General features: G+C 39.0%; 3 protein-coding genes across 4 annotated transcripts in view; 2 read left to right on the forward strand and 1 right to left on the reverse strand.

Annotated features, from left to right (window-relative positions):
• The window catches only part of phactr3b (phosphatase and actin regulator 3b), a 75815-nt gene extending 72601 nt beyond the window's left edge, over positions 1 to 3214 (reverse strand). For both annotated transcript variants that reach the window (XM_084394823.1, XM_084394822.1), the window contains exon 1: positions 3028 to 3214. In XM_084394823.1, coding sequence (XP_084250949.1) covers positions 3028 to 3133 — 106 coding nt within the window. In that variant the 5' untranslated portion in view covers positions 3134 to 3214. The remainder of the gene's footprint in view (positions 1 to 3027) is intronic.
• Positions 3215 to 4642: 1428 nt separating this feature from the next.
• acot8 (acyl-CoA thioesterase 8) lies at positions 4643 to 12113 on the forward strand. Its single transcript, XM_084395982.1, has 6 exons — positions 4643 to 4809; positions 5891 to 6027; positions 6102 to 6327; positions 7776 to 7933; positions 9412 to 9603; positions 11540 to 12113. Exons 1-6 carry the CDS (start codon positions 4676 to 4678, stop codon positions 11653 to 11655), a joined length of 963 nt encoding a protein of 320 aa, XP_084252108.1. The 5' UTR covers positions 4643 to 4675; the 3' UTR covers positions 11656 to 12113.
• A 79-nt stretch (positions 12114 to 12192) lies between these two features.
• Positions 12193 to 21581, forward strand: srsf6b (serine and arginine rich splicing factor 6b). The gene is made up of 6 exons (XM_084396091.1): positions 12193 to 12417; positions 14734 to 14912; positions 17538 to 17659; positions 18603 to 18805; positions 18897 to 18968; positions 20501 to 21581. The coding sequence occupies exons 1-6, from the start codon at positions 12311 to 12313 to the stop codon at positions 20934 to 20936; spliced, it is 1119 nt and encodes a 372-aa protein (XP_084252217.1). The 5' UTR covers positions 12193 to 12310; the 3' UTR covers positions 20937 to 21581.
• Positions 21582 to 22015: the final 434 nt, after the last annotated feature.

Raw genomic sequence — 22015 nt, forward strand, 5'->3', positions numbered from 1 at the left:
CTTCGTCGAGGAGAAAGCTTGGCCAGTGGCGTCTCTGCCATGTCGCAATTTGTTATGCAGCTCGTGCCAATATTCTGATGTGCAGTGACATGATTATATGGACTGATGCGTCTTTCTAGGAGAAAAAACTCATCACAAAACTGATCACAATCTAAAACCCCCGTATTGTGCAGTATTTTTTATTTCACTGGATGCTGAATCTCTTCTATGATGACGAGGGCGGGGCAACCTGTCACTCACATGAGATCCACCAATAGCAAACCACAACCATCCAATCAGTTCCTCAGAGACAAAATCAAGCCCCGCCCACATTTGTTCTTGTTTGAGAAGCACAATTCAATTTCTTGTCGACCTTAACAAGCAGTGTTGTAGTACTTGAGTCAATCTCTTGAGAATCTTCCAAAGATTTACGGTACATTGAGCTTTAATCAAAGCAGCTCACGTGTTCAGTGTGTGTTCCCTGTCAGATCCATGCCGAAACACCGTAAAAGTAAAAATGTGCAGTTTGATTTTTAAAAAATGACTTTTGTTGGTGTACCAATCAGTCCCTTCTAATAATACTTTTGACACTTTTGAGTACATGTTTCTGTGATTAAACACTTTTAACACCAGCTGAGCTTCAAGAAGTTCATGACAGGAGTTTTGAAGCCACTAACAGTGAAATCTGGCAAATCAGTGATCAGTTCTTTCAAAAGTGCTGGTTGTTGTTAACCAGTAACTTGTAAACACAAACTTATTGCTTAAAGTAAAAGTAAAACAACAACACACTTTAGCATGCTTTTAAAAGAATACTTATTATGAAAAATAATATACTTTAAATACTTGAGTGCCAAGTGAATGTATTGTTTTCGGACACTTACACTGTTAGACTTTTCAAGGGGTTTTTACAGTAACTTACTGTAATTAAGATTTACAGTACCAAACCGTATTTCAGTTTTACAGTATGGTACTGTAATTGTGTAATACAGTGCATTACTGTACAAACAAAGCTAATCAGTACACTACTGTAATTTTTTTTTTTTTTGTACTAAATATAAATTAGATTTCAAAATTTTGATATATCATTAATTTTAATAATCTTGTCGCTATTTCTGACAAGGGACAAACAGGTTTGCATTTTGTATTAAAGGTCAGCTGGCTTCAATGTGTCCAGTATAGACAGCCTCTGGCTATTACAGCGTTGTAGACACGCGGTGTAAGGCAAAAATTAGGAAATAAAAAGCACGATGGAACGGTGCCAGCCAGAGAAGCCGTTACGTCAAATACAGTAGTATACAGCAAATTTTAAAAATACAGTAAGTCTCTGTATGTGGTGTTAGACGTCACAGAAAATTCCCATGATGCAATGGGAATCACAGTTATTTACTGTAAAGAGAAATAGCAGTATAATACTGGTGGATTTAAAGTAAATAACTGTAGAAATTACAGAAAAGTCTAACAGTGTGGATGTTAATTGCTATTAAATGAAAAATGTATAATAGTTTGAATTTATATTAAATGCTTTTGGACTGCTTTAGAGATCTTTTTTAACCCACTTAACAGGTATAAATTATATCTTTACATGTAATTTCATATGCATAAACACACAGTAATTTCATAATTACTTCTCAAGTTATTGAAATATGGCAGTGTGCTGCTGAATGCACTAAGCATTTATGATAAATTACAATATACGTGTACAATGTCATTTCACCTGAAACAATATGTCTTGCATTTGAACATATTTGTAATTATACGATAAAGTTGCAACTTAGTACATTTAAAATATGTGAATTAATTTCATAATCAAGCACTTTCCATGTGCTTTACTAAATGTTAGTCAACACATCAAAATAAGTGTGCTATTATAAAAAAAAAAAAAGATAGAAATAAGTACTTTCAATTATTATAAAAGTGCACTTTTGAAAGTGTCCTTATGTTTCATTAACATTATCTTCACATGGATTTTGAGGTACACTACAAGTGCACATTCATTATATTTAAGCACACTTCTTTTTTGCGATGGGTTTGCGAAAGTGCTTGCCAATTTTTTCTCTTATATTCATATTACCGTTAAGGCGGTGATATTAAGTTACATCAGCATCACACAATGCAACACCACAAGCATCAAGCAAACAAGCAGTATAACAAACATATACAGGAGGATATAAATAAGGTTTTGATCAGCAGAGATTATACCGCAGTCTAACATCCCACATCACTGGGGAAAGTGTGCATCAGTTCAGCAATATGTCAACATGTATTACTGGAACAGTGTGATCAGCTCCAAATCCAAGGATAAATGTTCACCACCTGTCTGTGTCCAAACAAAGGGCTTTTAACACATTTCAATCACTAATCCCAGTTTAGCCGTTCAGGGTGAAGAGTTTCCACGCTCGAATAGAAAGGGATGCACATAAGTTTGTAGAAATAATAAAACATTGCGTCAAATGCCTTTTCACCACCACAGAACTAGACAGAAGCAAGAATGAAAAACTCCAATTTGCCACTTATTGGAAAGGATCTTTGTGATAGATGAGGCCTGTCTCGGCTAATTGCATTCATCCTCTTTAACGAAGCCATTGCAAACACTTTGTTACAACTTGAAATCATGATTCATCCTTCGTTCATTCGTCCTTCAGCTGCAGCACGAATCTCAATCTACTGCATATTACTCAGTGTAACTAAAGGTCAGTCAAAGACAGTGATTCACAGCTGTGACTGGGCAGATGCAGACACTGAAGCTCTTCAGGTTTATCCTGAAACCAGCTCATATCATGGATGTGCTGATCCATCAGTCACGGGGAAGCCCGGCGCGTCACCGCAGCATCAGCACCAGCACCTCCACACAGTTCGCAGTGCACGAGCATGAACATGTCAATGATGGATTTCATCATCAGCAATGCATGTGCAAAGACATCATGCCAGTCATGCCAGCGTTGTGGTTTCTCGAAAAACTGCTTCTCCGTGCGCAGTGGTACAGTCAGATATCTATGCAGTAAACACACACACACACACACACACACATATATATATATATATCCTCACCTGTGCTGTTCGTGTAAACGACACGCGTGTCGGTAATGATGCTCGGGTCACTTCGAGATCTTCCTCTCTGCACAACGCGATCTTCTGATGCCTCTGATGTGGCCATGGAGATGAGAACACACCATAAAACACGGAGAAGCCAATCTGCGTGCGGGAATATGAGCAGCGAGCGATGGATGTGATTCAGTTTGACAGCAACAGCAGCGCTGGAGGAGGAGAGCGCGCGTGCGCGTGAACGTGCGCGCGCGTGCTGATGATGATGGGGAGCCAGGCACATCTGGGGGGACCATCGGGTTATCATCGTTATCATTAGGATTTATTATTTTATTAGGTATTGTTTTATTCATTTATTGTTTTTAATAAAACATCTCATTGCTACAGCTATTTATTGTATGGATGTACATCAAGTCATGTTAATGTGTTTTAATGTGTTAATCAAGAATTCGCGTGTTTCGGCATCCACATTGGTTTTATATAAGGTGAACGTGTCGTTTAGCTCTATTAAAAACCGTGATATGTCATATAATGAGTGTTTTTTGACATGCTCATTCAAGAGAACAGCGTTACAGCGATTTGTCAAAGGAACTCGTGAATGATTAACATGTGATGCCCTCTTGTGGACTCTCAATGATAGTGGAGCCACACACACATCTGATGATCATGAGAGGCCACAGTTTTAGCAAGCATTAAAGCAAGAACAGTCTGATATAATCGATCAGATCAGACTGATTCAAACAAATTTGGGCTGATCAGCATTTTAAATTTGGTATCGATCAAGTCTTCTCACCAAAACACAACACAGCAAAATGCGGTAGGTTTTACATAGGAAAGCCAGACTGATATTTTTCTGATATTTAGAGATGCAAACGGTCTACAACGAGTAGCTGTATGAAACAAGTATTGCACAATACAACAACCTTTATTTTAAACATTTATAGAGCTATATTAGTCGCTTGTTATATAACTTTATAACCTGTAGTTATTTAATTAATTAAATTATTTAAGGACATTAATTGCAGACGTATTTATGTTTCTGTAAAAATAGCACTCATATGCAAATATTATGAATCATTTGAAATGCTGCTTAAGTTACGACTCATTTGACCAGCAGATGTCCTCAGTGTTTCTCCTTCTAAGTTCAGAACAGTGAATCATGGTTCAATTGATTCAAAGATTCAGAACTGATTTCTACAATTACTAATGTAATAATTTTCATTTATATGCACCAATACAACAATACGGGGCAATATTTACCGAGAAAAATTACTACAACATTTTAAGCACGCCACGTGGGCAGTACTTCCATGAACATTTTAACTGATGACGCAAATGAATCGTTAAAAAGCGTTTGAATCGAGTTCGGATCATTTTACTGACTCTCTTGTTCGATCTCGTTCATCAAAATGAACGAATCTTTTTTCGCGTCATTTCGGTCATTTAAGGGGCTTTAAATGTTATACTTTTAACAGGCGAATTGCCCGAACACATCTTGATCATATTCTGAATTAATAAACCATTATAATGTAGTCAAAAATAATTTACAGGGAACATAAATAGTTACTTTACCTTCCGAGTCTTTCGTTCATTTGTCACGTGACAGACGGAATGAATGAACAGATCGTTCTTGAACGACTCATCACCGGTAAATATGGCTGAACGCGGTAGTGAATCTCGAGATGATATTGTAGTAAACCATATGTCTAATTCAGGTAAAGCTGATCTCAGAAGTGTTCTGGTTACAAGTGTTTTGAATTTAGAAAAGCTCGACACCGACCTGTGGAGGTAAACACATGTCTTTTTCAAAATATTGAGTCTATTAGATTTACTTAGCACCAGTAAAATACTTCCAGTGAGTTATCTGATCTTTAATAATGCTCTCTCAAACCGTCAGCACAAAATCTTTATTTATGGAACGTTTTTTTTTCTGGAACGTTTTAGTTGGACGTTCTTCTAACGTTTTATAAATGTAACAACTTGTTTCAGAACGTTCATAGAACATTCAAAAGTAACATTCCAGTAATGTTTGCAGAATTCTAAAATGGAATGTTCCCTTAACATTCCTATAACCAAGAAAACAGTCTTTTAAAAACATTCAAGAAACTGAAATGTTTTGAACTTTCAGCAAACATTCAGAAATAACGTTTTAAAGGGTTAGTTTACCCCCAAAATAAAATGATTCCATAGGCTAATGCAGTGGTTCCCAAACCTGTCCTGAAGGCACCCCAACACTGCACGTTTTCTTTGTCTCCCTAATTAAACACACCTGATTCAACTCATCAGCTGATGAGTTGAATCAGGTGTGTTTAATTAGGGAGACAAAGAAAATGTGCAGTGTTGGGGTGCCTTCAGGACAGGTTTGGAAACCACTGCGCTAATGTATTCGTCCTTAAGCCATCCTATGTGTTTATGACTTTTCTTCTTTCAGCAAAACACAATCGGCATTGTTAAAAAATATCTCAGCTCTTCCAAGATTTATAATGGGAGTGAATAGTACTGAAGCCCAAAAAAGTGCATTCGTCCATTATAAAAGTAATCCATACGGCTCCAGGGGGTTAATAAAGGCCTTCTGAAGCAAACTGATGCATTTTAGTTTGAAAAATGTCCATATTTATAACTTTATAAAGCTGGGAAGAGCCAGGATATTTTCTAATATAAATCAGATTGTGTTCGGCTGAAAGAAGAAAGTCACATACACCTAGAATGACTTGATGGTGAGTAAATTATGGGATAATTTTCATTTTCATATTCAAGGGTGAACTAACCCTTCAATAGGAGCTTTATGAAAATGTTCTTAGAATATATATTTTTTAAACTAACAAAGGGTACCATGGTATTACCATGTTTTTTTTGTTTTTTTTTACAGAGGGACACATCACTGGGTTCCTCGCACTAAACGCCTTTTCGGTGGTCAGATTGTTGGACAGGCTCTTGTAGCCGCAGCCAATTCAGTCAGTGAACATCTCTATGCTCATTCACTGCACTGCTACTTCGTGAGAGCAGGTAAACTCAGAGGTTATCTAAGCACACATGGAAAGTTTGGTTTTCGCTGTATTCCTCAACAATTGTGTGTTCAGGGGACCCAAAGGTGCCTGTGCTGTACCAGGTGGAAAGGACTCGGGATGGCCGCAGCTTCTCCGTGCGGTCTGTGAAAGCCGTTCAGCACGGTCAGCCCATTCTGATCTGTCAGGCGTCGTTTCACACGCAGCAGCCGAGTCCACTGGAGCATCAGTTCACCATGCCCACCGTCCCTCCACCCGACACACTGTTCACCGTTGAGGAGCTCATTCAGCGCTACCTCAGGTCTCAGCACAACACCATGTGTTTCCCATAGTGAATTATAATTATAAGTCTTATATTATATGCAGGGTTTCTTCCACCGGCCAATTTGGCTACTAAATTTTCAAGTTACCGGCCATTCAGAACTTCTGAGCCAAAAATAAACCAGATTAAAGCTGCAGTCCGTAGCTTTTTGGGGTTAAAAATTATCCCAAATAAATTTTTGAGCAAGTCCATAACCAGCCGGTGTTCAAAACTCTCTGCTTGCCGTAGCTCGACTCAAAACGGTAAGCTTGTAATAATGTTTTTAACTCCAGTGGTTCTGGTGGATTTCCGCGGGACATTCGAGCATGTCTTTGTGTCATTACGTCTGTCCACATTAATAAGAGTCTCGGATAGTCGGCTATGAGTGTGAGGATGCTGGAGATTTATAGCCCTTTCTCAAAGCACTTGATATAATTAAACTTATCAATTTGATGGCGGATCCAGAAAGGTTCAAACGACAATCACCAACTGGAGATTCACCCGCTGTAAAAAGCGAAAGGTGGCGTGAACTCGGTGTTTTGAAGGGGTTCAAAACGGACGCAGAGAAGGCTTTTTTTCTGCTGGAAGGGAAAGACATAAGCGATCGATAGATTTAATCGGTGTGATTTACTGCAATGCTTTTTTCCCCTTAGTTGGTCAGAACAAAAGTGGATGTTGCTTGTTCAGACGACATTTTCCAGTGAAAATTCTTATGTTGGTCATACTTCCAAAAGTAGAATCTGCGATTGCGAATGCCAGTATCCACACCGACTGACAGCCGCACGCTCTCCTCAAAACATTGGATTCGTCCGCGCTGTGCCGAGGCACAACCCACATAAAGTTGATAATTCCGTGAATAACTGCAATTGCAGATTTCGAACCGAGATGGCGACAAAGAGGAAAAACTACGGACTGCAGCTTTAACTACGTCATAGCTTTTATTTATTTATTTATATACAATTTGGATTTCATACATTAATTTCTTAACCAAACAAAATCCTGTAATCCAGCATCTCCTCTCTTCCTCTTTCATCCTCATCACCAAAAATGTATTTTAGGTGGACAGATCAATAAATACAAAGAACATAAAAAAATGTGGGATGTTGGAAAATAACAATGTCTTTTCTGTTCACCAAATGCTTTTTAATCTTCGCTTTTGCTTCAATGCAAATGAACAAGCGTGCCGTTATTTGTTGCGTATGACTGGCATGTTCATATAAGCCAGATATGCGCAGATTCTGTGCAATACGCTGTATTAAGATATCATGATGGGTCACGAGTGGAGTATTTGCACTAAATCTGTGCAGATTTGGTTTACACGAACTTCCCCAGCAAAGTGATTAAGGATAACAAGTAACGCCAGATTGGCTCGTGATTTGACAGCGTTACCCAGCGTTGGCGGGTGTTCATTTCAAACCCTGATTATATGACTTTCTTTTTGTTTACAGTGATCCAAACCTGGCTGATAATACACGACAGGGCCTAAATAAAATACTTGCTGATGAAGTTCCTATCGAGATCAAGCCAGTCAACCCACCTGATTTTTATAGACATGTTGCCATGGAACCAAAGACGTTATTCTGGGTGCGAGCAAGAGGACATATAGGTAAAATAAGCATCTCATCTCACCATTTCTTTATAGTTCAAACCACTTAGAATGAAGAAAATTGCAAATATGATACCTTTACAACAGCTTGTCACTATGACAGGACCCGTAAAAGGACATCTGTGTATTTTATTTACACATAAACACACAGTACAGGGTGGGCCATTTATATGGATACACCGTAATAACATGGGAATGGTTGGTGATATTAAAGTCCTGTTTGTGGCTTCTAAATGGCCACCATGGTCACCACCCATCTTGAGGAGTTTGCCCCCTCACATATACTAATGTGCCACAAACAGGACTTTAATATCACCAACCATTCCCATGTTATTACGGTGTATCCATATAAATGGCCCACCCTGTAGAACATAACAAGGTACTAGAAGGCACGTTTTAGGGGTAGATAAGGCACAAAATTGTCCAAGGTGTTTTTGCACATTATTTCTGACAGTGTGTGATTAATGAAATGATGTGCTATAAAATTAGTTGTGAGGTTAAAATTAAAATTGCAAGATTATTCTTCTTTTCAGATGAATGAACCTCTTATTAATTTTTCAAAGTCAAGAAAAACCTGGAAAAATTCCCTTGTGAAAAAGAGGTCCACTTTAGCATACTTGTTCTAAAAAGAATATTTATTATGGAAATTATATATTTAAAAAGAATAAACTCAAGTGCAAACTGGATGTGTAATGTTTTGGGCATTTAATTGAATTTTATTTACAATTAATTGAAAATATGTTATAGTTTAAATGTAATGTTAATGCAATTAGTTGAGTGCTGTTAGTACTCACTTTAGTACATCTATATATGTGTTCTTTCATTATTACTTTTATTGTCTTTGAAATATGGTAAAGTGTGCTGCTGAATGTACTAATAAGCAGTTATGATAAACTAAAATATACCGTGGAAAATCTGTTGTGTATTTAAATATATTTGTAAACTGCAATTTAGAATATTTTAAATAAATTAACCATTAAAGGTAATATATAATACAGCTGAAATTATAATCAAGTTATTTAGTATGTTAGTCAGCACATCAAAATAAGTGTTGATTAAAACAAAAAATTAACTTTAAAGTAAAACTTTTAAATGTTTTAAGAAATTTGTATTAATATTATCTGCAAGGAATTTGTGAAAAATATATATACTTTTAAGATGTGATTTGCACAGTTAAGCACACTTCTTTTTCACAAGGGTTTTTAGACTGGACAAGTCATGGGATTTAGTCAAATCTTTATAGAAATCTTGAAGTCCTAAAAAAATCCTACTGTGAATATTCATTTGTTAGTACAAGTTAATACAAGTACTCCACAGAGACTCTAGGGGTCGCTGTTTGAGAAAAACGGAAACTGCATAGTGTGCCTTTAAGTAATGTACAGTCATTATCGTAAGTAAAAACCTGTTGTGTTCATTTTGGATAATGACTGTACTTTCCTTGTTTAATATTTCTGAATATTGTATGTGTTGTGTTTTAGGACCTGGTGACATGAAACTACACTGTTGTGTGGCAGCGTATGTATCGGACTACGCTTTCCTGGGGACGGCACTGTTACCGTACCCAAATCACAAGGCCCAGTTCTCCGCCTCTCTGGATCACGCCATGTGGTTTCACAGCACATTCAGAGCAGACGAGTGGATGCTCTATGAATGCGAAAGCCCGTGGTCAGGTCAGCAGCTTCCATCCATTCTTGCATGTTCATGTAGTTCATTAGTAATGCACTGCATGATTCCATCCGAGATTTTTAATGTGAGTTTTGGGATATCGCACTAAAACATGCCGAATAGAAACGAGAACATGTGTTTAAAGTCCCCCCAGTTTTTAATGTTGTTTATGTGTCTATGTGGTGTTTTTAATATGCTTTAAGACAGTGGTTCTCAATCCTGGTCCTGGGGACCCACAGCTCTGCACATTTTATATGTCTCCTTTATCTGACACTCCCAGTTCAGTTCATAGAGCTCTTTCCTAACGAGATGATGATCTGAATCAGGTGTGTTAAATGAGGGAGACATACAAACTGTGCAGAGCTGTGGGTCCCCAGGACCAGGATTGAGAACCACTGCTTTAAGACAAACCATGTGTAAGTTCATAAGTCGACAGCATTGCTGAGTATTTCCTCCTTAAAACTGCAGTGAACCAAAGACAGTCTCAAAAACACGCTTTGAAATCGCTGGTGTTTCTGACATCACAAACTACCTTGTAACCAATCAGATCAACGTGTGATCGTCAACCAGTGGATCTCTGAGCTGAGTGAGTGAGTGGAGGCGGGGCTCATTTGCATATTCATAGATCTGCGTATACTAAATGAGGCAAGGGTGTCGAATTACATTCAAGATATTTTAAGGCAGGAAAAAAATGTTAAATATGTAATTTTGGTGATCAAAGATGAGTTTTAAGGAATACAATTGGGGACTTTAAATTCTACAAAATAATGCGCTCAATTGAGGCATATATTTGTTTTATCCTATAAGAAGACGTGCATAAACTACGATGGAAACTCATTTACTGAATAAATCCCTTGATGCGCAACAAAAACCTCATGCGACTTTGCCTCAGCAGAGGCTGTGATTGGATAACTAGACTAGTCAGCGGACCAATCACATCGCAGCATCTCAAATGTTGGTTTGGCGTTTCTGAAACGCCGGAGTCAAAGGGTGCTTCTCAATTCTTATTTGTGCATCCTCGTTTCCTCTCCTCGCTTCCTTTCCTCGCGTCTCAGCTCCGCCCCCTGTAGGACGGAGGGATCGAATTAAAGCTTTTTTTATACATTGGAATCCTTGATCACTCGAGCGTCACTTCATCGCGTCATCAGCAGCGCTCAGAGGATCTGCCCTCATGTTGTTGAAATTTGTTTATTTAAGAAATTCATAATAAATAATAATAAAGAAAGATACCCTGTTGAAATATGTGAGATGTGTGGTTTATATAAACTGCAAAAGTAAAGTATAAATCAAAATTATTGTGACCGATGTGAAGGGGGAGGAGAATTTATACGTGCGTCACGTTTTAGTCGATAAAACTCTTCCGCATAGGATACACCTGTGTATCCTCGCTCATGACTCCTCTGGAAGCCTCCTCACTCCTCGATCCTCGACTCCTCGTGCCGCAGTGCAATTAGAGAATTGACATGTCCTTTAAGATGGCTGTGCTCGATCGGTTTCCGGGTCATAGGATGGAGGACGGAGGAGAGAGGAGACAAGGAGGGATATTGAGAAGCACCCAAAGTCTGTGATCAGAATGATTTGGTTTAATTCCCTCCAGAAGCGTCTCATACGAGTGTGTTCCCAAACACCAGCATCCGAACGCTAGAGAACATGACAGCGTTTATTGTGAGACGCTCTGAGACAAACTCATTTATGATGGAGGAAAAAAGAGCCCGAATGCAGCAACTTCCATTTATTTACGGATATTTTATGCTAGGAAGTGACGATTTTGGTCTCTTGAACGCATGTTTGATTCACAAATGTTTTACGCGATATTCCAATTTTGTGCATAAGTTAAAATTGCAATTTTGCATGGAAACAAAGCTAGTGATGAGTATATGATGATAATAAACACTATAATATGTTAATGCATTGGTCCAATACACCTGTATTTCCCATCAGGCGGCAGCAGAGGCTTCGTCCAGGGCCGTTTGTGGAGACAGGACGGTGTTCTCGCAGCTTCTTGTGCCCAAGAGGGAGTGATACGAGTCAAGGCAGTTTCTCAGAGTAAACTATAGAGGAATGAAAATATACTCTTAAATAGTATTGAATTCTTGAGATGCCTTATGATAGTTGCCAGGCTGACTTCTTTTAAATGTATTATGTCATATTACCACCATATACTGTAAAAAATATTAATAATACATAAACATAATTACAATGCACAATCAATCAATCTCAAGATTGCAGTTGGTCTGTAGAATATGGCATAACAGCACTTATAAGCTTTGCTTTTTTTTGTCCCTTGTGCTTAAATTGTCTATTTGGGCTAACCCTGTTCAAAATGTAGAAGACATGTCTTTGCTTATGAAGTGTAATGAACAATGGGGTTAAGTTTGCTGTGTTTAATTAACAAAAACCCTTGAAGTCTTAAATGACACAAACTCATGCACTGCAAGTTGTGAATGTGGACCATTTTTAACTGTAAACAAGAAATGTAATTATTTATCATCTATTATTAAACTAAGCAATCTGAGGTTGTGTAGTACATTCGTAATCATTCAGTATAAACAGACTATCTTCTAGGCAAGTGCAACATGCGCGTGGAGACGCCGGAAGTGACGTCGGTATGGTGACCGCTATAACCGCTAGGTGGCCATTCCGAAGAGAACGATAGCGATTAAAGCTACAGGGATTCGTACGTTTGATATTCACTAGAACTAAACATTAACCATGCCGCGAGTGTACGTCGGCAGGCTAAGCTATCATGTGCGGGAGAAAGACATACAGCGGTTTTTCAGCGGGTACGGGAAGCTTTTGGAGATCGATCTGAAGAACGGGTAAGTTTGTGGAGCGTGCCGCGGCCTTGACGATGGCCTCATAACGATACCAACTTTACATCTTCAATACATTTATAGACATTAAATGCCTCGTAATGCTTGCGATGTTGAATTTAAGTGACGATTTAAGTTTATATGCTGGTGTCTTGTTGATTTTATCCGTCTGACAGCGGCTCTCACCGCGTGCTCAAAATGGCGGACATTTGTTGTCCACAGCGCGTGAACTACTTTTATACGACCAGATGATTAACGTACATACGATTTTACATCATTGTGCCTCGATTCTGAAGCACAATAAGTAAATGATCGCTTATCTAAGAAAATATCAACTGAAGTTAGTATGTAACGTTAGAGTGCACAAATGTAATGGTGCTGATGACCTGAATTCGATAACGTTACTGCGGCGCGCCGTTGTGTGTGTGTCGCGCGCATTAGTTCTCGCACACTTTAGTGCATGTATTTATAAAATACACACATTAAGAAGTTCGGGCTTTTTGGAGTAGCATACCAATATGATTCTCACACTGTTTTGCCGTTATATAGCACAACTTGCCAAAATGTGCTGTGCATAAAACTGGCCAATATGGCGGACGTTTTTGGCCTAATATTGACAACGAGCAGCTTAAAGCTATTTAAATTGTATTAAACAAAACGTTTCATCTAATGCGAATATATATAGAATGCGTTTTCAAAAGCCATTTTTGACGAAGACTGTGTACATGTCAGCCTTTCTTCCCCCTGGCGTAGTGTTTCACCAGGATTTCTGCTTTTCAAGCAGGATTATTTAAATACGTTGAAATCTTGACAGCTTCAACAAAAGCATATGCCATAATTTATCGACCTCGTTTATAATACCGTAAAAAAAATGTTGCTTCCGTAACCTGTTGCACTCATTTCTTAACACTTGTCTTTAGTTGGTATTCCATTGATTCCTACCTCAATACTCTTTTGTCCCCTCAAAGTGAGCCTGAAACTGCAGTTTTCTAGTGTTTTCTGCCCTGTTGTGACGTTGACGGATATCCGAGTGATCTGATTGGATGATGTCGCCTGAAAGGGGCTTTGGTTGTTGTTTGCTTATTGGTGGAGCTCATGCGTAACAGGTTGCCCCGCCCTCGCGCCACTAAACACGTCATCGGAGAAGAAAATGGATGTTGCTGCTGCAAGAGGGAGAGAAGTTATTTTGACCAAAGAATGTGTGAAAAATACAGATAAATCATTGATAAAATACTGCAATATTCCATAAAAAATAAGAATGGACCACTTGCAGGTTCTGCTTATTCCTATAACGGCATTCAGCGCACTTGCATGCATGAGAACGCACACATCATCCACAATAATATCATGATTGTTGTTTTAACAATGTACGATCTGATGTTATCGAGTATGTCCCTCACTTTAAGGTCATTTCACACCGCACTAACGCCAACAAACAAGTTAGAATTTTATGAAAAATAACTGTCCCGTTGTTCACACTGCCCCAGCAGACACTGACAAGCGCTGTGAAAATGATTTAATATTCAATAATATTATTGATCTGCCTACATTTACACCATTTATATGAGAACTGAACTGAGCTGGACGATGACATCACTGTTTTCTCTAGAGCGGCTATGTATATAAATGAACTAAATTAATAACGTTTTTACAACAAAAATGAACCATCACTGAACTTACTTAAGCTGGAATATGATGCTATTTTCTTCTGGAAACAATCTTTGTTGCATTATTTTGCTGTTATCTCTGTAAAGCTGCTTTGAAACGATCTGTATTGTAGAAAGCGCTGTATAAATAAGTGACTTGACAAATGTTAATCTCAATGCGCGGTGGTGTTTCGTTACTGAATGGTTTGAATGATTCAATGGCTCGTTCATTAAGACAGTCAAATGCTTTGTTCCTGAATGAATTGGTTGAAACTCAATGAATCACTCATTAACAATGACTTGCTGTTTTAATTTCACGTTTGAAGTATCTTTAAATTTTTTTTTTCTTTCATCATTTCAAAATATCAATATTCCAGCCATGTCTATTTGGATGTCCCATTTGCTGGACATTTGAGTGCACGACGCTACCAGAAAGACCATACAATTTTGGTTGGACCTTATTGAGACTTCATCAAAAAGTTTGAGACTTTGAGATCCTTCTATATATATTGTTTTGGTCAGTTTTATTTTAATTTCATGTCATATTTATTCATTTTTATCTAGTCTTAAGGTTGTGGGTGGATCTTGGGCTTTGTTGTAAATGGTTAATAAAAAAATAAAAAAAATCAGTATGCAACGTTTTATGTTTAAACCCAAGGTTTTTTTTTTTTACCAGGTATGGGTTCGTGGAGTTTGAAGACAACCGTGACGCGGATGATGCCGTGTACGAGCTGAACGGTAAAGATCTGTGCGGGGAGCGTGTGATCGTGGAGCACGCGAGAGGACCGCGGCGAGACCGAGATGGATACGGTGGCGGTAGCGGTGGCGGTGGGGGTTATGGGGGCGGTGGCCGCAGTAAGTACAGTCTCATTCATCACCTCGACAAACCTGTTCTCTCTTTATCTTCCCCCTCAGGCACGAGGAAAAAGTTGGAGGTGAATAATAGCCTAACTGTTTTAATTTCCAGTGGACGGCATTTGCACCTGCATCCAGTGACTAACTACATTTCTCTGAAGTCTGCAGTTCCTGTGGTCCCGATCGAAGGCTTCTGGGATATCTTATGTTCTGTTTAATGCAGATGGTCCTGAAATATGACCTTTTTAAATGGGGATTCCCTTAAAAGATGCCTTTGCTTTTGTAGTTTTGGCCCATTTTTTTAAATGCCAAGGGTCATGAGAATGTGCAGTATAACTTGAGTAAACCTAAAAAAGTTAGGGACTAAAGATGTTTACATGTCAGATGATGGGCTGTTTCCACTTTGTATTGGTCCAGCTCTAAATCTATTCTAGCTAATAGATTTAGTAATGAGTTGTTTTTTTTGTTTTGTGCCACAACCTGAAGCCTCACTGGCATGTAAACAGTATGACGTGTGACGATGCGATTTTGTGTTTACATCTGAATTCAACATTAACAAAAGTCCTTGATGTTTCAATTTAAAAGAGTCCGGTGCGGGCTGAGTCCGAGTCCATTGAGGCTAAGATGACTGCCTGTCCCGTTTGGCCTTGGCTTTCACCTTACAATGTGTGTGTGACCTTTGCCCTTTGACCCTTGGCTGACCTAACCGGAAGCCATGATGACAGCTGCCTTTTGCCAATAGACCAGGGTGATGGTGAGGAAACCCATTGGTTTTTATGTTGAACGAAATATTGGTCAGGTTAAACAAATTTATGTAGCTACCCGCTAGTTTTTCCTTTTATTTTTTTTATTTCTTTATTAAAAAGAGCAATGGGCTTCCCTTGCTATGTGTCTTTTGCTGTCGCTGTTCTGTCAGTAGACAGGTAACGTCAGCATCTAATGTAAGTAAGTAGTCTTGGTTATTTTATTTTATTTTGTAATCTTACTTCTGTTTGTTTTCATGAGGACAGGGCTCCAGACTGCAACCAAATGGTTGCGTTTTGCGTCTCACTGGTGCGACCACCACGTTGCCCAAATCATAAGAGCTGCCCTTTCTATTACATATGAGAGACGTCAAACGAAACCGCACTACTCAGTTGAGAAGCTCAGAACAGGTTCACTCGTTCACGCAACGCTGTTAGCTGGGAGATCTAGTGAGAAAGCACTTTAAATCGCAGCCAAATTAATAACATTGCTGCGAGAACTAGTGAGAAACGTTCAAATTCACTGCCGAATTTTGTTATAAACCACAGATCAAACAGCGCTGACGTGGAAACCAGGAGAGACATTGTGCCATGAGCAAGTTAGAAGGCTTTTCAGTCCACAAATCACCAACATTCACCATGGATTTAATGTAGTAAATCTAACTGTAACCATGGTATTGTGGCAGAAATAGTCAAATGTTTTTACATGATTCATTTCAGGGTTTGTACAACCTTTCGAGAGTGAAATTCATGGACTTTCAAGTGCTTCACACGTTTTCCAGCACGTCAAAGCTCTAAACATTATCCAGTTGAAATGCTATTTTTAATGTAGTGACCAAAAACATTTTGTTCATCTATCAAAGATTGTCCCCATTTGTAAAACTAAAAGTTTCAAGATGTGGGAAAACTAACACATGGCACACATTAAAAATAAAAAGACATGAAATTACCAGTATAACCAGTAGATATCGGAAGAGGAGCACTTATTGGCTTATTAGCCACTTCCACTCCCTAATATATATATATATATTCCCCACACGGTTTGCTTTTAAATTTATATTTAGGTGTAATGGAATCCATTTTATAAAATATCAAATCAAGAAATAAATTTGTCAAAAGTTTGACACTGAAGTAGCAAAAGTCACAGTCTCATGAAAAACAAAAGTAAAGAGCGCTCATTTTATAATCACTGAAGCTGTCGGTCAGTTCAGTGTGACGCTGTAGAAGAGCAATGGTACACTTAAATCTTTCCCTATAAAACTTGGGAGGATGTTAAAAGTTAATTTAATCTGCATCTCAACTCAAGCTCAGTGCTTTATCATTTCCAGGAAATAAACCCGTAATCTTACTAGTAACTGCACTTGGTAATGCAAAACAATAGGAACTTTTTAATTAATTTGCTTTTGATTTAACACCCCCCCCTGGCGACCCCATCTGTAGAGCTGCTCTCAAATGTTAGTCTGGAGCCCTGTGAGGTTATCATGTACTCGTTTGCTGTCTTTAAAATTGGGGCTCACGTTAAAACCTGTGCCGCCCTTGTGTCGCTGGAGTGGTATTCATGTTCAGAGCATTGCTGTTCTTGAGCTGTTGGGTAAAGACCAGCAATGCGACCTTTGGCCCTTTCAGAAGGACTGATTGAACAAATCCAGTGCGGTCAGATGTCAGGATTTATTTTGTTTGTTTTTAATAATCCTACAGTAAGCGTTCCCTTCAGAACTATGTGGTGCTGAGGTCTGTTTATTCAATGGGGTGGGGTGGGAAGACTTTCCTCAACATCATGCTTTATGCAGTGTGATGTCTGAAGAGGTTGCCTTGTGTGCGCCCTTTGCATTGGGTCTAATTCAGTACTGATTGTCTGCTGTCTTTTGGCTTTTGTCTGAAGGCAGTAGTGGTTATAGCAGCAGGAGCCGAAGCGGAAGAGACAAATATGGACCTCCGGTCCGCACGGAGTACCGTCTGATAGTGGAGAACCTGTCCAGTCGCTGCAGCTGGCAGGACCTCAAGGTAAGCACTTTGCTGGGATTTTAATTATTTGATGTTGCTATCCTCTTAGGAACTGGTTTCAAGGTCCTGATTCAAATACCAGTGAGCTTTTCTGTAGCAATGCAGAGTAATCAATTAAATGTAGTGCAAAAAGGATAGAGGTTCAGGATAAAATGTTTTTATTCTACCCACTTGTTTCACAGACGAGGCTTAAGCTAGTCCCGGACTAAAATGCTTGTTTAAGATGTCAGAGCAAAGTGCTTTCAGTTAAAAGAGCTCAATGTCAGTGACATTGTTTTGTCTCAAGATGCACATCAGTAATGTTGTTTTCTAAGCAAGGCACGTTTAATAAAAGCCGTAATTGAGCTAAGGCCTAATGCTGGCTTAATCTAAGCCCTGTCTGTGAAACCGGGCCTTTATTTTTTTTATGTATAAATTACTTTGCATTAAATGTACATAAACAGTAACTGAATTTGAGACTTGTGAAAGTAGTACATTTTAGCATACTTTTATAGTACTTATTACTGAAATATTGCAGTATGATCTGAATGTAACTTTAATATTGAAACACACTACAGTTAAAATTATAATCAAGCATTTTACATGTGCTTTAGAAGTCAACACCTCAAATAAGTACTTATTTTAGTCACAACAAAATATTAAAACAGTGATTTTAAAATGTCAAATTAAGTTTTACTTGAGTACATTATAAAGTGCACTCTTTAAAATGAGTCTATTTTGCTTTAAGAGCTCTTAAGTTTTTAATTTCATTATCTGCCAGTACTTACATTTAAGTACATTCAATACAATTAAGCGGGTTTTCTTCTTATTTAGCATGTGCAGTTTAATTCAGCTGACAGCCCTGACGTTTATATTTTCCTCATTTCTGGTCATTACTGTAATTCTGACACTAAGTGACTTTGGAAAACCTTTGTATAATTGAAGAGCTTGTTCTTCACTATAGGACTTCATGCGTCAAGCTGGAGAGGTGACCTATGCCGACGCCCACAAAGAACGGACCAATGAGGGCGTGATCGAGTTTCGCTCGCACTCTGATATGAAGAGAGCTATTGACAAGTTGGATGGCACTGATATCAACGGAAGAAAGATACGTCTGGTAGAGGACAAGCCTCGGCGCCGACGCTCCTACTCGGGCAGCAGGTCAAGGTCAGGCCTTCGGTTTTTAGCTTCATCTCATTTACTTGTGTGTTTGAAAAATGTTTTCTGTAGATTTCTTGAACCAAACAATATTCTGCAGGTCTCGTAGCAGACGCCGTTCTCGCAGCAGGAGCCGCAGGAGTTCACAAAGCCATTCCCGCTCCAGATCTCGGTAAGATGGCGCGCGTTTGTTTGTGCGATGTGCTTTTCTAACAATCTTCTGTAGGGCTGCAATAACCAACCAATAAAACTTTCGCCAGTCGCGTTAAATTGCCTCACTGAATAACGCATTTCTATGGACAAAATGCAGCTAAAATAGTGTTGGAAACCGAGAGCTGCTGCGGGACAGGTGCGTGATCCCAGCTGCCCAACACATGAGACTTCTTTGTTTTAATGGGTTAGTTCACGCATAAATGAATGTTCTCTCAGTAATTACTCTCCCTCATGTTGTTCAACCCCGTAAGACTTTCGTTCATCTTCAGAACACAAACTAAGATATTTCTGATTAAATCTGAGAGCTGTCTCACTCCTCCATAGGCTTGTCTGTTATTGAAACTTGCCGGCCCAGAAAGTTAGTAAAGACAATGTTTAAAATAGTCCTAGTGACTACAGCGGCTCAACCTTAAGATTATCAAGCGACGAGAATACTAAATACAGACTTTATTCAACTCTTCATGTTCTTCTGTTTCTCTGAGTGAGCTCACGTAGTGTAACAGCGCAGCGCTTCTGGGTTGTACGTCAGAACGGAGGCTCACTATTGGCCAGCATCACACGCATCACACACATGACCAGCGTCAGCCAATAGTGAGCAACATGAGGGCAAGTAATTACTGACAGAGTTTTCATTTTAGGGTGAACTAACCCTTCAAGCTTCAAGCTAATGCATGGCTTGCCCTTCAGGTGCTTTGACTGATACGCGTGTGCTGTTAAATATGTGACGTTTCCTTGGCGCAAAACTTACTTTTTTCGGTTATATCCTTACTGTAAGTGTTACAAATTCATGGGAGTATTTCCATTTTGCACGAATGCTCTCCCTGAGAGTCTGTGTTAAACTTGAGACTTTACTGAGCGCCGGCGCGTCTAACAGACATTACAGGGGAAGACGATTCATATTCAGCGCAAAATATTAATTTAGCGGAAAGATCTGTTGTTGGACGTTAAATTTCGGTTTAAAAGTCAACATTAAAGTATTTGTAATTTAAGTATTTTATAAGAGGTAACCGTAGAGAGATTACTGCGTGTAATTGAATATAAATGTAAGACGTTTCTAACATTTACAGGAAAGAGAAATGACAGGAACAGGTTACTGTGTCCAGAGTGAATGTGTTCCTGCAGTTCCTCTTATCTGTTAACAACGAGTTTGTGTTTTTATTTTTCTTTATTATCTTCATTTTTAATGTAATTATTCAAACTGTCATTTTGCTTTATAGCTCTTTTGCATATAGCATAAATATATTCACAATGGCAAATTTGTTTGAAGGACAGCTTTGGCCAGGATGTGGAAGAGTGTGTTTTGTCAATAAGAAAAAAAAGAAAAGAAAAGAAAACTGGGCTTTTCAATCCATTTAATCGAAGAAATAATCGGCCAACTAATCAATTGACCCTTCGCAGGGAGTTTGATTGACAGGCAATCTGACCAATCACGGTCAATTATAATCTAAATAATTGTTAGTTGCAGGTCTAATCTTCTGACTGTGTTCACAGGTCAAGGTCCCGCAGCAAGCGCCGCTCCCGGTCCAGATCCGGCCGTAAATCCCGCTCCAGGTCTCGGAGAAAATCTCACTCCAAATCCCCGTCGAAGTCCCGCTCCAGGAAGTCGAAGTCCCGGTCCCGCTCGCGCACGCAGAAATCCCGCTCTCGTTCTGACGTGCGCAAATCCCGCTCCAAGAGTCGCTCCAAAGCCAAGTCGGAGAGAGATTCCAGAAGCCGCTCCAAGGAAAAGTCCGTCAGCAAGAAGTCCCGAAGCCGCTCTGCTTCACCGATGGAGAATGGGAACGGAGACCGGGCCAAATCGACCTCTCGTTCACCGTCTCCTAAAGAGAGCCGTCATCAGTCGGAGTCGCCCGGCAAACGCTCCGCGTCCCGCTCTCCTTCCCGATCGAAGTCTCGTTCCCGTTCTAGGTCTGCCTCTCAAGACTAGCGTCGCTGATTGGAATATCTAATGCACAGCTCAGTGTCTAATCCATCATTCACAGCCTGTGAACATTCACCAAATGCTTGAGAGGGCCGAGCCCGGTGTAGTATTGATTAACGTGCCGTTTTCAACATTGCATGAAAACAAAATTGCGTACCAGATGTTTTTTTTTTCTTTTTCTCCCCTACATGAGACGTGTCAATTAAGAATTAGTAATTGTTTGTGCTTGTAAGCATTGCTCAGGCCATTGTTTGTATTCGACTTGCTTTGCTATGAGGCGTCTTTAAATGCTCTTATCATATTTTTGCTTTAGCGTGAGGTTTGAAGAGGCTGTGACAATACGTTATAAACTGGCATTACTTTTGCAACTGTCCTTTTGTGGTGTAGTCAACAAGATGTGATAGTTGAGTGGTCGGCTGTGCTTCCTCACTATATACTAATTCATTCCTGTCTTGCTGAGCTGAATTTTTTTTTTCTTTTTTTTTCTGGAAGCTTTGTTTCTGTTAGTGCTTTTGCTCATCTTGAATTGTCTGGGAATTTTTGTTTACAGGAAGTTGAATGCATCACTTGCAGTGTGATTTGTGTGATCTCATTTTTAAATGGATTTTTGGATATTTTCCAGTGTTTTAGTTAAATAAACATTTAATTGGTTTCCAGTGTTGCTGTTGCTGTTTTTTTTTTTTTGTACATGAGTTGTAATTAAGACAAATACACATGTACACGACATATCCAGTCTTTAACTTCAAACTATTATTTGAATATTAGTACTGTAATAGTCGGGGGTGAAAATAATTCTTCACCTCTCCACCCACATCTACAGTATATGGACAGACTGGCAGTGAAGTTCACATACGGGTTCTGTTGTTTATTTGAAAGTGACTTATCTTGTATGTGACATCTGGAGGAATCTCACCATACATAATCTGGGTAAGTCAATAAATAATTCAGTAAACTTTCCACTCAGTGTTCTCTGTGTTCAAATGTATTCATTAAGTTTATTAACCCTTTATCTCAGCAACCAAAAAACAACAAACCAACACTATGCATTAAAGAACTTATAGTAAATAGAAAATGTAATGGATCAC

Source organism: Rutilus rutilus, assembly GCF_951802725.1.
Source record: "Rutilus rutilus genome assembly, chromosome: 22".
Classification (NCBI taxonomy): domain Eukaryota; kingdom Metazoa; phylum Chordata; class Actinopteri; order Cypriniformes; family Leuciscidae; genus Rutilus; species Rutilus rutilus.